Source organism: Zootoca vivipara, chromosome 15 (genome assembly GCF_965207765.1).
Source record: "Zootoca vivipara chromosome 15, rZooViv2.hap1.1, whole genome shotgun sequence".
In the NCBI taxonomy this organism is placed as follows: Eukaryota; Metazoa; Chordata; class Lepidosauria; order Squamata; family Lacertidae; genus Zootoca; species Zootoca vivipara.
Window position 1 is genome coordinate 2,358,029 of NC_142598.1, and position 14,688 is coordinate 2,372,716.

A 14,688-nucleotide genomic window follows, 5' to 3' on the forward strand; every position below is an offset into this window, starting at 1 on the left:
AGAGAAGCAGCGTTTCCGACAGGAGGCAGAAAGCAAATGATCAACGGGAGGTTGGCCCGTTCTCCGATTTCCCCTTTCTCCCTTCCGGAGAGGCGGCCGCGCTGTTTGCAAGCCCGCCGCCGCCTGGGCGGAGGGCGCGAGGAGGAGAGCCGGACGGGGGCAAGCAAGGCGAGGGCAAGGGGGCGGCGGCGGCTCGGGGCTCCTCCTGCAGCGACGCTGGCGGGCTGGTGGGGCGGGCGAGGGCGGGCCGGCCGGGCAGCCGGGTGTGGGCGCGCTGGGCGGGCCATGGGAAGCCGCGCGAGCGTGAGCGAGGAGCGCCTCGGGGGTTCGCCGGCGCTGCGAGCAGGTAGCGGGCGCGGGAGATCGCGGAGGGTCGGCCGGGCGGGGGAGGGGGCGCCGGCTGGGCCGCGATGGCGGCGGGTTGGAAGCGGAGCGAGGGCAGGGCAGCATCCCGGGATCCGGGGAGGAGGCCGCTGGGCGCGGAGGAGGAACAAGGCACGGGGCAGGCAGCCCCCTCTGCGCCCCCGACTTTCGAGGGGACTCCCGGCCAACCACGGCGCGGCTCCCCCGGGCAGCCTCGGTCTTGTTGCCGCTTCGCCGCCTTCGCTCGCTCGCTTTCTCGGGGGAAGCACTGCGCGCGGTCCAGCCGCTGCCGCTATAATCGAAACTCCGTCCGTGTGAATGTGTTTGGCCTCTTATTCCCGGGTTCAAGGCGTTGACAGGCCGTGAGATTCAACGCACGTGTTTTCCTTGCAGAACTTTTTGGGTCTTCTTCTTCCCTTTGGCCCCGCTTGTTTTTCTCTCCCGCCCCCTGCTCTGGTCTACAGCTCATCGTTTTGGACCTGAGTAGCAGGAGAGAAGCCAAGCTGATATTCAGGAAGTATCTTGTCCATATTTGTTTTTGAATTTATCCTGGGGAAGAAAAGAATGCTTGAAGTGCCCCAGAGGCACATATGCAAAGCAGCCCTGCTTGGGTCAAGTTGAGACTAGTGCTTTGGCAAGCCATTCAGCATGTAGGCTGTGCCAGGAAGGAAAGAGGTGGGAAAACTGCTCACCTGAGCAACACCTGCCGGAGGTGAGTGGGTCAGGAAGGAGGAGGAGCCACATTTGACAGACACCTTTTCTCCTCAGGAGACAACGCTGCCACCATGAGCCATCATCAGCCACGGGAGAAGCTGTCTCGGACAGACATCTGTGGGATGCTTCGTGAAGAGTTGTGCAAAGGGAATGACTTCCACGAGTCAGATACCCACATCTTCATCATCTTGGGGGCTTCGGTGAGTTTTTTCCCCTTTGGACCACTGCAAACCTGATATATACTGTAGGCATCTTTATATTTTAGGATCTCTAGATTTTGAGGTCTTTTCTTGTCATCCAGCGGTACTGTATATAAATTTTATGAAATAAATAGAACCCAAACTGGGACAAAAATTCCCAGGGTGGCTGGCTTGATCTCTAGGGAGGGAGAATCTAGATGGCTATATGGCTGTGCAATGGGCATGGGAAATGGCAAAGGTACATACAGGTATGGAACAAGTGAGTGGTGCTGGCCCTCCATTTCCGTTGGCCATATGCCCACGGCATGGGGGTGGGTTTCCCAAATCTATCATGTGACTGGCATTAATAAGGGGAGGGGGGGAGCCGTGTGCACTACCTTGTGCTTCTTGGAGGAAAGGTGGGATATCAACATAATGATAAAGAAATAATGTATTGTTATAATTGCATTTGAGAGGCTTTTTTGTTTATAGCACTCTAAGCTATTCATTCATTCATTAAATTTGTATCTCACCCTTCCTTCTAAAGGAGCCTGAGGTAGCTCAATAGAACTTTGAGGTTAAAACAATAGAAATAAATCAGTAGAACAGTAAAACCAATAGGGATGGAGGGTACTCAAGGGCTGAGAAAAAGTTGCCACAGAATGTAACTTAGCTTTTATTCAAACTGGTGTTTAAAAGCAGGATGCAAGTGTTTGCATCACAATAAACTACACAAATCTGTTTCTTCATCCCCTCTTCTTCTTTTTTCTTCCTCAAAACTTTCAGGTTGGGGTTGGGGAGAAATTTTGTGTCTTCTGTTCTGACATCTTAATGTTGCATATTTTCTTGCTGGCACCACCCAATTACATTGGTAATTGATCCCACATATTATGGGGGCAGAATTTGACAGAGATTATTTTTTTCAGGGGGTGGGAATCCCATATCCCATGCCGTGTGTTACTGTGCCTCAGTAGAAGCTTTCTGTTAACTGAAAAGGGAACTGGATTGTGTTAGGAGAATTCACTTTTCCTTTTGTATAGCCTGGAACTCCAGAGGGTCATCTCTTGAATTTTTCATTGCTCCACCACTGAGCTCCCAGCTGTTTCCCATCACAGCAGTAGCTCTGCTGTGACCCCGCTTTGCTCTGCTCCCACATCCCCTTTTGACCCAGTCTAGCATCTTCCCTTCCAGAGCTGTGACTCACAGCCACACAAGGTTTGTGCCTGGTGACAGGATGCTGGTGTGGCCCAAATACAAAAACAGGTGCTTCAGTCATGCTGCCCTGAAGCAGACACTGGCTTCTCTTCCTGCCCCTTGTATAAGTGCCTCCTTGCGCTGGGAAGCTGTTGTATAACTCTGCACAGCAATTACTGTGTGGTGTGTAATCATCAGCATCCCTTCTGGTGTTTGTGAGCATGCTTGAAGGGGTAGGTAGCTAATCCGGGCATTGCATGGATTTAGCAATGTGTTGGTAATCCAGTGCTTGGAAAGATCAGCCTAAAGTGGCTTGCCTCCTTCTCACCATTGGCCCCTTGCTATAATTGCAAAATATTCCCCTGTCTGTGCGGGGGATTGTTTTGCTGGGGAGCAATTTCAGTGAGAATCAAACCTACTACAGCAGGCATCCCCAAACTGCGGCCCTCCAGATGTTTTGGCCTACAGCTCCCATGATGCCTAGCTAAGAGGACCAGTGGTCAGGGATGATGGGAATTGTAGTCCAAAACACCTGGAGGGCCGAAGTTTGGGGATGCCTGCAGGGCCGTCTCGAGCAGGTCGGGTGCCCTGGCGCTGAGGCGCGGAGATCGCTCCGGCGCCCCCGCCCTCACAGCGTGCAGCACACGGCTTCCACGCAGCTTCGCTGCGCAGCCCCCCCCGCCGCCGGCCCGGCGCCCTGGCGCCCTGCGCCACCGGGACTGCACCTAGAGCTGGGCCTGGATGCCTGTACTACAGTCACAAAACTTAATCCTTGTAAATATACTTTGTAGTGTGACCACATTTGAAATACTGTGTATTGTTCTGTTCGCTTAAGCAAAAAAAAGGGATATAGTGGAGCTGGGAAAGGTTCAGAAAAGAGCAATCAAAATGATCAAAGGGCTGGAGCAAGTCCTCTATGAGGAAAGGTTACAACATTTGGGGCTTCTTAGTTTAGACAAAAGGGAAGTAAGAAGTTTATAAAATTATGTGTAGCATGGAGAAAGGGGAAAAGAAAGAAAAGTTTTTCTCCTCCTCTCATAACACTAGAACTTAGGGACATCCAGCAAAGCTGAATGATGGAAGATCCAGGACAGAAAAAAATAAAGTGCTTCTTTTCATAGTTTCACTTTGACTTTTGCTCCCATAAGAGGCAGCGATAGCCACCAACTTAGATGGCTTTGAAAAAAGGTTAGACAAATGATGGCTGCGTACTGATGGCTGCGTAGTTGGAAGCAATGAGCTTCTGAATGCCGGCTTCTGGAAAGCGCAGGAGGAGAGTGTGCTCTTGTGCTCGGGTCCTGCTTTTTTGGGGGGGGGGGTCCCACAGGCATCTGGCTGCCCCTCATAGCTGCCAAGTTATCCCTTTTTTACAGGGATTTTCCCTTATGCTGAATAGGCTTCCTCGCGAGAAAAGCGAAAACTTGGCAGCTATGCTGCCCCTGTGTGAACAGGCCATTGGTCTGATTCAGCAGATGGTTCTTATGTTGTTACTCCTGAGTCATATCCTACCTTGTGTCTTTGTTTCCTTTCATGTTCAAGATGACACATACACAATATGCTGTAAACCACTTTGAAAAATTTCTTTAAAATATAAAGCGGTATAGAAACAAAATAAATAATTATGAAAATGAGTGGGTGCAGCAAGATAATGGGGTACTGTCATAAGGGTACGGTCAATAGTGTTTCAGGAATACCAACATAAGCTATACTTGTTAGTTGTTGTTAAAGGTCTTTTTTTTTGTTCTGGGAATAGTGGCAAGGGAGATGTGGACCCCTTCAATTTAAAAGGAGAGGCACAGAGGTTTAAAGGAGCCCTCTGTCTACCCTGGAATGAAGCCCCACCCTTCAGTTCCATTGGAATAGGCTGCAATTGCTCAGAAGTGCAGCAGTAGGAAATGCACTCTGCCCACGATTAAGGGCATTTAATTCATAAATGTGTTACATCATATCTGTTTAATGAAAAGGACTGTCCAAAGATGAGAGGGAGTGATGCTAAATGGGAATGGTTGGAGGGTGAGAGATGCCGTCGTAAGGCCCACAGTAGCTGCAATATCTCTTTTGTATTTCTTCCTCTGGTCAAAATGAAGGCGCCTGTGCTTTTTCTGGCCTCAGGCACATCTAGGGCATTTTGGAGTCTTCCTCCTTAAATACAAATCATGCCTGTACTTTGGTGAATTGCATGGGGCTGCCAAAATGACTTCCTTCTGCTTTTTTCTTTGATCTCTCTTCTTTGTGTCTCTTTCCTGTTTTCCGTTCTGGAGTGGGTTGGCCTAAGACCGCTTGGGCCGCCTTCTGCATGGTTGCAGTTCAGCACACAGGAGAGAGAAGGAGCCGCCTGAGTGCTCAAGGGGCAGGGAGCACAGCTTTAGCAAAAGGAGAAGCACCAGCTTTTGCTGAGTCACTGGGGAAGAAGGTGTGGTGCTCTCAGTAGGTAAAAGAGGGAAGTGAGCCTTCTGGTATGTGGGGAAGTAGCAGTCTTCCTCAGTAAATGAAAACGCTACCAGTTTGGAGCCATAATATACAGTGGTACCTCTACTTACGAATAACTCTACTTACGTATAATTGAAAGGAGAGACAGTGTCCTTGGGAAAAACAGGAACGGTTTCTACCAGGACACCTCTGTTGTTAGCCTTGTAGATTGTAGGCACAATGTGGCCAGTCTAGCCTGTTCCTGTCAGAAATGTGGTTGCGCAGCGAGCTGGTGTTTGGTCTGAAAGCACATACTGTACATAATTGGCACACTCACTTCCCAAGACTGAACCATCTGGATGCACCTGAGGGTTAGTTAGGGTAGTTCCAGATGCCAGCTTTTCCCCAGTGGTGCTAAGGCTATTGAGGGCAACTAGCTAACTGATTCAAAGGAATGATTGCCAACAAACAACGGATGTTTTGGAGAAATGAAGCCTTGCCTTTTAGACACTACTAATTTGTAAGGACTAGCAGGATTGGGAGGTTAGAACTGCATCTAAACAGCAACTGCTGCTCAGAATCCTAATCCCAGAAAATGACAGTATGATCAAGCATGGTTTTAAGGGCTCTTGTCCTGCTGCTGCCATTCATAGCAACGATTTTGGCTTAGTTCCCAGTGAGCTAGTAAACATATAGCTGGCTGAGGGGGTTGCATATTCTACACAAACTGTACACACGTACTCACATACAGTGCCTACATAGAGAAAATTAGTGCTTCCCGAAGAAGACAAGACTATGATGTTTCTCCCTGACATAGTTTTCTAAATGCAGGTTTGTGGAGCTCAGTTCTTCCTGGTGTTCTGCCGTCTGAAGTGCTACTTGAGTCAAAGCGGGATGTGCTTCTCCTGCTGCAGCATGCCTTATCTTGGTTGCGCAGTGGTGATGACCATGGGTTCTGACAAGGGCTTGTGAGATTTCAGTGAGACCGTCTTGGCTGTGAGTCTGGGAAGACCTGCCCTCTGCCTTGCAGGCTTTTTCCCATGTGGCCCAGACTGACTTCACCACAAAAGTGGAGGCTTCTGAAGAGGCCAGAGACCATCTTGGCTGGCTGCCTCTTAGAGCAGACCCAGGACATCCACAGCTGACAAGATGGGCAGCGGCAGGGGGTGGGGGTGGGGGCACCTGCAGGGGTCCCGTGTCAGGGTTTCTGCCTCCTGATCACTGGGAGCTGCTGTGAATGATTGAGATCTTTTAGGCCATTGTGCAAGGCAGTGCCCATGCAATTAAACAAGGGAGATGTTTAAACCAGGCAAATAGGAGGCTGCCCACATCATTGGTTCATTCTGACTCATCATTGTCTATCTCTACACTAACTCTCAGCAACACTGCAGGGTTAAAGGTAGGGGCCTCTGCCAGCCTTGCCTGGAGATGCCAGGGCTTGAACTGGACCTGCCAGTGCAGAGCAGAAGCCCTGAGCTGTAGGCCTTCGCTGCTAGGGAAGAATAAAACGTACAAGGAGGTATTGCTTTTTACTACCTTTCCTCATTGGAGTTGCTATGCTCTGGTAGCTTACATTTCCTGTGTCTATTCAAAAGCAAAGCCTATTGAATTAAATGGGGGTTGCTCTGTGGAAAGTATGGTTAGGATTGCAGCCAAAGTTATTCTGTGTATTGGTTGGAATACCAAGCCAGTTCTAAATGCCTGTGACAGGATCAGGCTTTGTGGCACAAAAGTGAGGGTCCCACACCATACACAACCTCTACAGTAAGTAGCTTCTCTAAATACTCGCCAAGATTAGTGCTTATTCTTTCCCTCTAGACTTTAAAGCAGAGGGGACTAACCTGGAGCTTCTAGATGCTCTGGGTCCCCAACTCCCACTAGTCTCTGCCAGCACAGCTGAAAGCCAAGGAAATGAGTATTGCAGTCCATCAACTGGAAATGAGTATTGCAGTGTGTGTGTGTGTGTGTCAAACGGTAGCTACCCTTTGCTTTAAGATTAAGGACAGGGAAAGAATGGTGAACCAGGTTTTTATAAGTGCTTCAGGTGAGAAAGCTGAGGTCTGGAAACAGAATTAGATGAGAATTGCAGATTTGATGTCTGTAACTTGTAACCACTAAGCCTGTTAGCAGCTTGCAACAAAATTTTAGTTGATCAAGTGTCTCTTTGTTTAGTCAGTTAAATAATAATTAAATTTGCATATTCCATAAAGCAAAGCATAGCTGTCTGTTAAGAAATATCGATGTATGAGATAGGCACTTACAATCTAATCATCCAAAGCTAAGACTCATTGTTAGAGGGAGAAATCCTTCTGTGTTGATTTCTTGTATTATTTCTTCATGTTTATATTGCCCTTCATGAGGCAATCACAGGACTCTTTACAACATAAAATACAGAACACACTACATAATAACAACTAAACAAAAAGCCCAATAACCCCCCTCCCCAAAAAACATTTAAGAGGCCATAAATTAGACAAAGGTCTGGGAGAAGAGGAATGTTTTTACCTTGCGCCTAAAGGTGCCAGGTGGGTCTCTTTAGGGAGAGCATCCCACAAGTGGGGAGCCACTGCAGAAAAGGCCTGTTCTCATGTTGCCACTCTCCAGACTTTTCATGGAGGAGCCACACAAAGAAGGGCCTCAATTGACGTTTGCTGGGTCTGGGTCAGTTCATAGGGGGAGAGGCAGTTCTTGAGGTATTGTGGTCCTGAGCTGTTGAAAGGTTTTAAAGGTCAAACCCAGCACTTTGAAATAGGCACAGAAACTAATGGGCAGCCGGTGCAGTTGGCCCAGGATTGGTGTGATATGCTTGAACTGCCTTGCCCCAGTGAGCAAACTGGCACCAGCTGAAGTTTCCGAACAGTCTTCAGAGGCAGCCCCATGTATAACAAATTGCAGTAATCTAACCTAGAGTTTACCAGAGCATAGACAACAGAACCCAGGCTATCCCTGTCCAGAAAGGTGTGCATCTGGGCCACCAGCCAAAGCTGATGGCAGAATATCAGGGTATTCTCAACCCTGGTAAGAAATAAACAAGTGTGCATTCAATTTGCAGAGCTGCATATTAGAATCAGCTCCACCACTTAATTAGAAATTAAGCTGGTTAGAGCTTGCAGCCCTGGTAGCTAGCTGTTGAACTCCTCTCACAAGGGAGAAACAGGAAGACTTGCAGGCTAAGCTGCTGGCAGCTGCTCAGGAGGTTTTTAGCGAAGGCAATAAAAAGATCACCTGACCTGTGTAGGCAACAAATGCACCTAGAAAGAAAGTTGGGTGCCCACACTCCACCCAGTTGCAAACCTCATGTGTCCTGGATGTTTCACACCTTTTTGGCCCAGGTCACAGCAGGTAGTTGACTTAGTAGTGTTTGCGTTAGATAAGGAGCTTCTAGCCCTGGATGGATACAGGGAAAGCGAGGGCTTCTGTAGGTCACTGCCACTTGTAGCAGCAGCAGCAGCAGCAGCAGCAGCAGCAGCAGCGGTAGGGCACTGTACTTTGTGGCCAAAACGGAAAGAAGCCATGTGAATCTGGAATGCCTTGCGGCTCAAGAAAGGTCTGGGGATTCACAGAGGGGGAGAGGAGTCTGTATTGTACCATTGATGAGGCAATCTGTTACTTACTATTCACTGCTAAGCACTGCTAACCTACACTAGTGGTTTCCAACCAGTGTACCCAGGGGAGACTTGAATGGTGGTCAGGTGTGTTGCGGCAGCACCGGCCTCTGTCCCTCCCACCTCTGATGCTCTCTCACGTCCACAGTGTTACAAACTCAGGTAGAAAAGCTAGGAGCCAAATTGCTCCTGGAACCTGGGTTACAGGCTCAAAAACAGAATGGCAGCAGCGCTTTCTTTCTTTTCAAAAAGCGTGAACTAATATGCAATTAGTTTGGCTGCTGCGGGGAAGCGTGGCACACCCTCTGCCGCTGCAGGGAGGTAGGGAGGGACTCTCTGCCACTTCGGGGAGGCATGGCAAAGCCCTCTGCTGCTGCGGGGAACCACAGCGCACCCTTCACCAATGTGGGGAGGTACAGCAGTTCCCTCTGCCGTCATGGGTAGGCGCAGCAAGGCCCTCCACTGCCACAGACGCTGCTCATGCTGCTTATTTCTAATCTTCTTCTCCCCTCTTTTCAGGGTCTCATTGAAAACCTTTTGTCTCATTGAAGGTCTCATTGAAGACCTTTTCAGGGTCTTCATTGAGGAACCTTTCTTTTCTCACATACCGGTACTTCTGCTTGTGCTTATTGAGTTGAAGAACAGAGAAGCCAGGAATGCTGGTTTTATGCCTGGAGGCAGGGCTGGGTGCCCAACATGCCCAGGGAGCCACCCCAGGGCTCCTCACAAAGGTTTTGTGTTTTGCAACAGGCAAACCTTTTCTCAGTGCTGTATAGCAAGACTGGGGAGGGCAGGAGAAAGCCATAGTCCTCTTGCTGAAAGACTAGGGCGGGCTTGAACTCCTGTATAGGGAGAGATTAAAATGTTGCGCACACAATAAAGCAAGAAGAGTTTGGGAGTGCGTCTGGCCCTGCCATGCAGCTTGTTGAAACAACATTTCAACATTCCCCTCACCTCTGAATAAGGACATCTGGGTTTAGGAGGGGAGTTTCCAGGGCAGAAGGCACCTGGATTTATAAAAACCAATCTCCAGAGAACCTTTGAAAATCTCTTAGGAGGGCACATAATGGGCGACAGACCTATTTGATTGTTTTTATTGGTTATATATTTATTCCTAATGCTTATCAGACTAATACCAATCTCTCAAAGCAATTCACATTAAAAAATCAATAAAAGCATTAATAAAATATTAGCAGTTTTTTTAATATAAAAAATAATTCTTAGCTTAGCATTTATGTTAAAGGTAAAGGGACCCCTGACCGTTAGGTCCAGTCGTGACCGACTCTGGGGTTGCGCGCTCATCTCGCATTATTGGCCAAGGGAGCCGGCGTATAGCTTCCAGGTCATGTGGCCAGCATGACAAAGCCGCTTCTGGCAAACCAGAGCAGCACATGGAAACGCCGTTTACCTTCCCGCTGTAGCGGTTCCTATTTATCTATTTGCATTTTGACGTGCTTTCGAACTGCTAGGTGGGCAGGAGCTGGGACCGAGCAACGGGAGCTCACCCCGTCGCAGGGATTCGAACCGCCGACCTTCTGATCAGCAAGCCCTAGGCTCAGTGGTTTAACCACAGCGCCACCTGGGTCCCAAGCCATTTATGTTAGCCACCAGCAAAATCAAACAGTACAGCAGCAGAAATTGGAACCATCTTGGAGGACAAAAGCCTTCCTGAGGAGAAAGAGTGCAGTCAGGTAAGTTTTACTCAGAGTAGTCCCATTGAAATTAATAATTTTGACTAAGTTAGGGTCATTAATTTTAATAGATCAACTCTGAGTAAAACTTAGTTGAATACCACCCAGTTTTTAAAATTTGATCTTTAAAGGCCAGGCTTTAAAGGCCACTTCAGAGAACCTCCTGGGCAGATTGGAGGAGGAGCCAGGGAAAGGTGTTTCCTCCTTCGACCACGTGCAGGCCATAGTCTCTAACGCTCAACACCAGGTTTTATTTGTTTCTCTTTCTCGGAAACATTATGATCCTGGTAATCTGAGTTGCATTTTGGTTTGTTCCAGGGGATTTTGTTTTGTCGCCCGGGAGGTGGGGGGGGGGGTTTGCTGGCATATGTCACAGAACTTTTCACAATTTTCTGACCTGGAAAACAGAATTGCTTCCTCCTTCTAGCACCTTGGTATAAATATTCTGAAGGGTGGCATATAAAATCTCTGAAACAAATAAATCATCTGTGATATTTTAACAGTAGAATGAAGAAAAGGGGGGAGGGGGGAGGTGCAAGATTCATAGTGGATTAATGGTCTCTTGTAGTAGAAAAAAGACCAAGTTTCTCTTGTGGCCTCTTAAAGACTGACAAATTTACTCCGGCATAGCCTTTGATGGACTGCAGTTCCCTTCATTGGACATGTCTGACCTGATTTGATGTACAGTGTGAGTCTTTTGAAAGAGGCCCTGTGGAACATGTGTACTCTGTATCCACAGGGCCTCTTTTAAAGGACTCACCCTGTATAAATGTGTTAGTCTTTGAGGTGGCACACAGGGTGTTCTGCTGCTTAGCAACCAGATAGCTGATCGGCTTCTGACTCAAACATGAGGGGCTGGACCGAAAGCCCACAGGTGTGGGCACCCTTTGGGCTCACGCTGCATGACTAGGCATGTTTGCAACTGGGCTTTCTGCCAGTGGTAACAAAGCTTGCTGCCTGCCGTGTGATGAAAGGACAAAGGCGACTGCCAGGGGTGTTTCATGCAGCGTGGCACTGCCAGGCACAGGGAGGAGCTCAGGCTGGGGGAAGGAAGCACCTGTGCCAGGGAGGGGTTTTGCAGTGGAATGCCAAGCTGTAGTCTTTGGGGTGCAAACTCCCTATACTTCCTGAATGTCCCCTAAATCTGGTTCTATATGGCCGGGTCTTCAGAAAAGATACGAGGGCAGAGATGGGCTGCCTTTTGTCCTTCCCCTTACCAACCCCAGTGCAATGCTTTGGGAGCAGGGAACTATGGGAGATTGCAGTGTGGTGGTGCAGTGCAAGACTGGAGTCGTCTCCTTCCTGTGATTTAGGAAAGGCAGGAGGAACGTCTGGTTCACTCTTATTTCCTCAGTTATTGACTGATGACCACAGATATACCAGCAGGAATTAACTGGTGATTATTATCAGTGTGTTTACATGGCCATATACTTCAGATAGAGCAGTAGTCATGTGTATGGGGATTTGGAAGGACGGCTGTCACTCTCTCTCTGTGGAGCCCAGTCTCAGCCCAGCTCAAAAGAGCAGGGATTTAAACAGGGACTTTTCTGTTCTGAGTCGCTTGAGTCCCAGCCCCATACATGCCACCCCTCAGCCTTTGCCTCAGCACACATTCTTTGTCTTATGCTTTCTGTGATAATGATGACTCCCTCCCCTCTCTGTTTCATAATTTCAGGGTGATCTAGCTAAGAAGAAGATCTATCCAACCGTCTGGTAAGTTCACTGCCCCGAGGCTTTGCCTTCCTTGTGCCATGGGGCTGCCCAGTTGAATTCACTGGCGGGAAGAGGAGTGCGGGGGGAGTGCACCGCCCCCCACAGCGCGATCCCGGTAGGGTGCCATCACGGCTGCCCTCCCGCCACACCCCCGGGACGCGCGCCAGCCCCACCCCCAGTGCTGAGCATGAAGCTCTGCCACTGTTTGAATTGGGACTGTTCTGATTTCCCATGCAGGTGGCTGTACCGCGATGGGCTGCTTCCTGATGACACTTACGTGGTGGGTTACGCCCGGTCCCAGCTCACTGTTGCCGACATCCGCAAACAGAGCCAGCCACACCTCAAGGTGAGACTTTCCTTCTCACCTGCTGCCTCCTCAGCCCACAGGACTTTGTTCACATGCTTAAGTTTGTTGCATTTGCCACTGGAAGTGATTGCAGCAAAACAGATCTATATATCATTCCAGGCCACCCCTGAAGAAGAACAGAAATTAAACGACTTCTTTGCCCGCAACTCCTATGTCTCAGGAAAGTATGACGACCGGGCCTCTTTCCAAGGTCTGAATGCTCACCTGAATAGCCTTCACAATGGCCAGAAGGCAAACCGCCTCTTCTACCTGGCCCTACCGCCAAGTGTCTATGCAGACGTCACTGGCAACATCCGGGAGAACTGCATGAGCACTGTGTAAGACTTGGGGCCTGGCAGGGGAATCAGGGTGGGGGAAGGGTTAGCAGGAGGGCACTGGGGCAAGTTTGCTCAGACAGAGGAGGTCGTGTCTGGTTGGAGTTCTCCCTCCCTTGGTGGCCCCTTCCAGGAATGTGGAAAAAGGCTTCTGCAGGCCCTCCGGATCCTGTTATATGGGGTGGGGGCAGGTGGGCAGGTAGGGAGAGCAAGTGTTGGGGCATGTGCAGAGTAACCAACAACACACCACCAGATTATGCAAATGGAAAACCCAGAATGGAAGTGTCAAAGAAAAACATTGGACAGTTTAGGGAGGGTCATTTCTTTAACGGCCAAGTATAATGCAGTTCCTCAGCTTAGCAGTTACATACAGTTGTAGTGTAAAGTAATCCTACTATGCTGTTAATTCCCAACAGACAGCCTATGGCACATGTAAAAAAATGTCTTTCCAACAACACTTGCTCCCTGCAGCAATCCAACATGCATTAGGTTCTAGCCAAAGGGTGGGGTCTAACTTTCTAGAAACACAAGAGTATTTTTTACTTCATTTTCTGCTTGGTCACTCTCTGACTCACTCACACAAGTTTGCTCACTCACTCAGGACCAGCTGAAGGTGCAGGACAAGCACACCTTTTTTGTCCTTTGCATGCATAAACTCACATACACTAATAGCAAGAACAAATAATTGAAAGAGCAAGGAGTGGGCACAGCAGCGATCTTTCTCCATGGCACAGATGGTGGGATGAAGAGAGTGAGTGCTTCAGGAATCTGCTCCCTCTGCCACTGGTTTGCTAGCACAGGGAGTCCCCAGGAAACAGCGACTGGCTGTGGCTTGTTCCCTCTTGAGCACACAGTCAGTGGCAAGCTCCAAGTTTGCCATCATGTGATGCATGTAAAAATTGCCCTCAATGTCAGTCCAGCTTTGATGAAGACGAGGCGAGAGTTGCTGTCATGGAAGGTGTGAGCCATTCCCGGGCCTCAGTATGTACATCCAGGGCAGGAGATAACATGCAAGCCTGCCATCCCCTTCATTCAGTGTAGTGTAGAGCTGCTAGCCCCCTACCTCTGATTCATTGGCATCCCTGCCCGAAGGATGCCATTGGCTTCTATGGCTCTTTCTTCTTTTGATATGCTTCGCTTACTCCCTTGAGCAAGAGCCAGAACTTCCAGCCTGTCATTTGTTTTGAACCAGTTCATTCTTCTTCTACTACTACTTTTTAAAAAATAAAAATAGTTTTATTTATTTCCATTATATAACAATTACAGAAGAAGAGAAATGGCCACAAAGCAAAATCCCAACTCACTCCTCTCCCCTCCAGGATGGATCAGTTTGTCAAAGTCCAGTCCGTGATTTCAGTAGTTGTCATTCTTCAGGGTTATCAGTAAAGTATTTTATAGAAGGGTGTCATACTTCAACAAAACATCTATATCATTTCTTTATTATTCCATGCATGTAATATCTTTGTTAAGTTTTCTGATACATCAATTATCAATCATAAAACTTGACTTAAAGCTAATTAGATTAGCCCTATATCCATTCTCGCTGCCTTCTACACTGTATCTACAACAAGAGTTCTAAATATAATTAATTGCTTTAAAATCCCCTGTAGAGATTCACAGTCTTCTTTTGAGGAGTAAGATGACTTTGAAGCCATTCTAGAAGCTTCTTTCTCTTCCTCTGTAGGTAGATTTATAGCTCTGTCTTCCACTTCAAAGTAGTAACTTATCAGCAGTTTTCTTTTGCTCTTATGCTTTTAATCATTAGAGTAATTAATTGCTCATGGATGGCTTAAAGTTGCTAAAATGGGGAGGAAGGAGGTCAGAGCAATCAGGTTAGCTTGTCAACTTCCCTGGAGCTGAAGCTGGAACCCCCAAACCAGTTCATTCTTCAGCAGGTGGTTCATTCTCTTATGGTGGGCAGCTCAGAGCCGATTTATACCTGATCTGTGTGAATCCAGATCCCTCACATGCATTGAGCAGCTTGTGTAACGTGGAAGAAGTGCACTCTGGAAAGAAACAGCACTAACATGTGGTAAGGGCATGTCTTGGGGCTGCAGAAATCCCAGCTTATACTTTCCAGAAACACGCTTCTGTGCACTGCTCACACAAGGAGGCCACTCCTGGGAGCTGATATTCATG

The 14,688-nt window shown here is 48.3% G+C and overlaps 1 protein-coding gene across 3 annotated transcripts in view; it reads left to right on the plus strand.

Annotated features, from left to right (window-relative positions):
* The window catches only part of G6PD (glucose-6-phosphate dehydrogenase), a 21,792-nt gene continuing 7,104 nt past the window's right edge, over positions 1–14,688 (plus strand). Inside the window, exons 1-5 of one of the 3 annotated variants that reach the window (XM_035140781.3) lie at positions 1–168; positions 1,132–1,277; positions 11,831–11,868; positions 12,106–12,214; positions 12,335–12,552. In XM_035140781.3, coding sequence (XP_034996672.1) covers positions 1,149–1,277; positions 11,831–11,868; positions 12,106–12,214; positions 12,335–12,552 — 494 coding nt within the window. In that variant the 5' untranslated portion in view covers positions 1–168; positions 1,132–1,148. Of the gene's footprint in view, positions 347–1,131; positions 1,278–11,830; positions 11,869–12,105; positions 12,215–12,334; positions 12,553–14,688 lie in introns of all 3 variants that reach the window. The other 2 variants (XM_088658644.1, XM_035140780.3) reach the window with 2 other exon arrangements.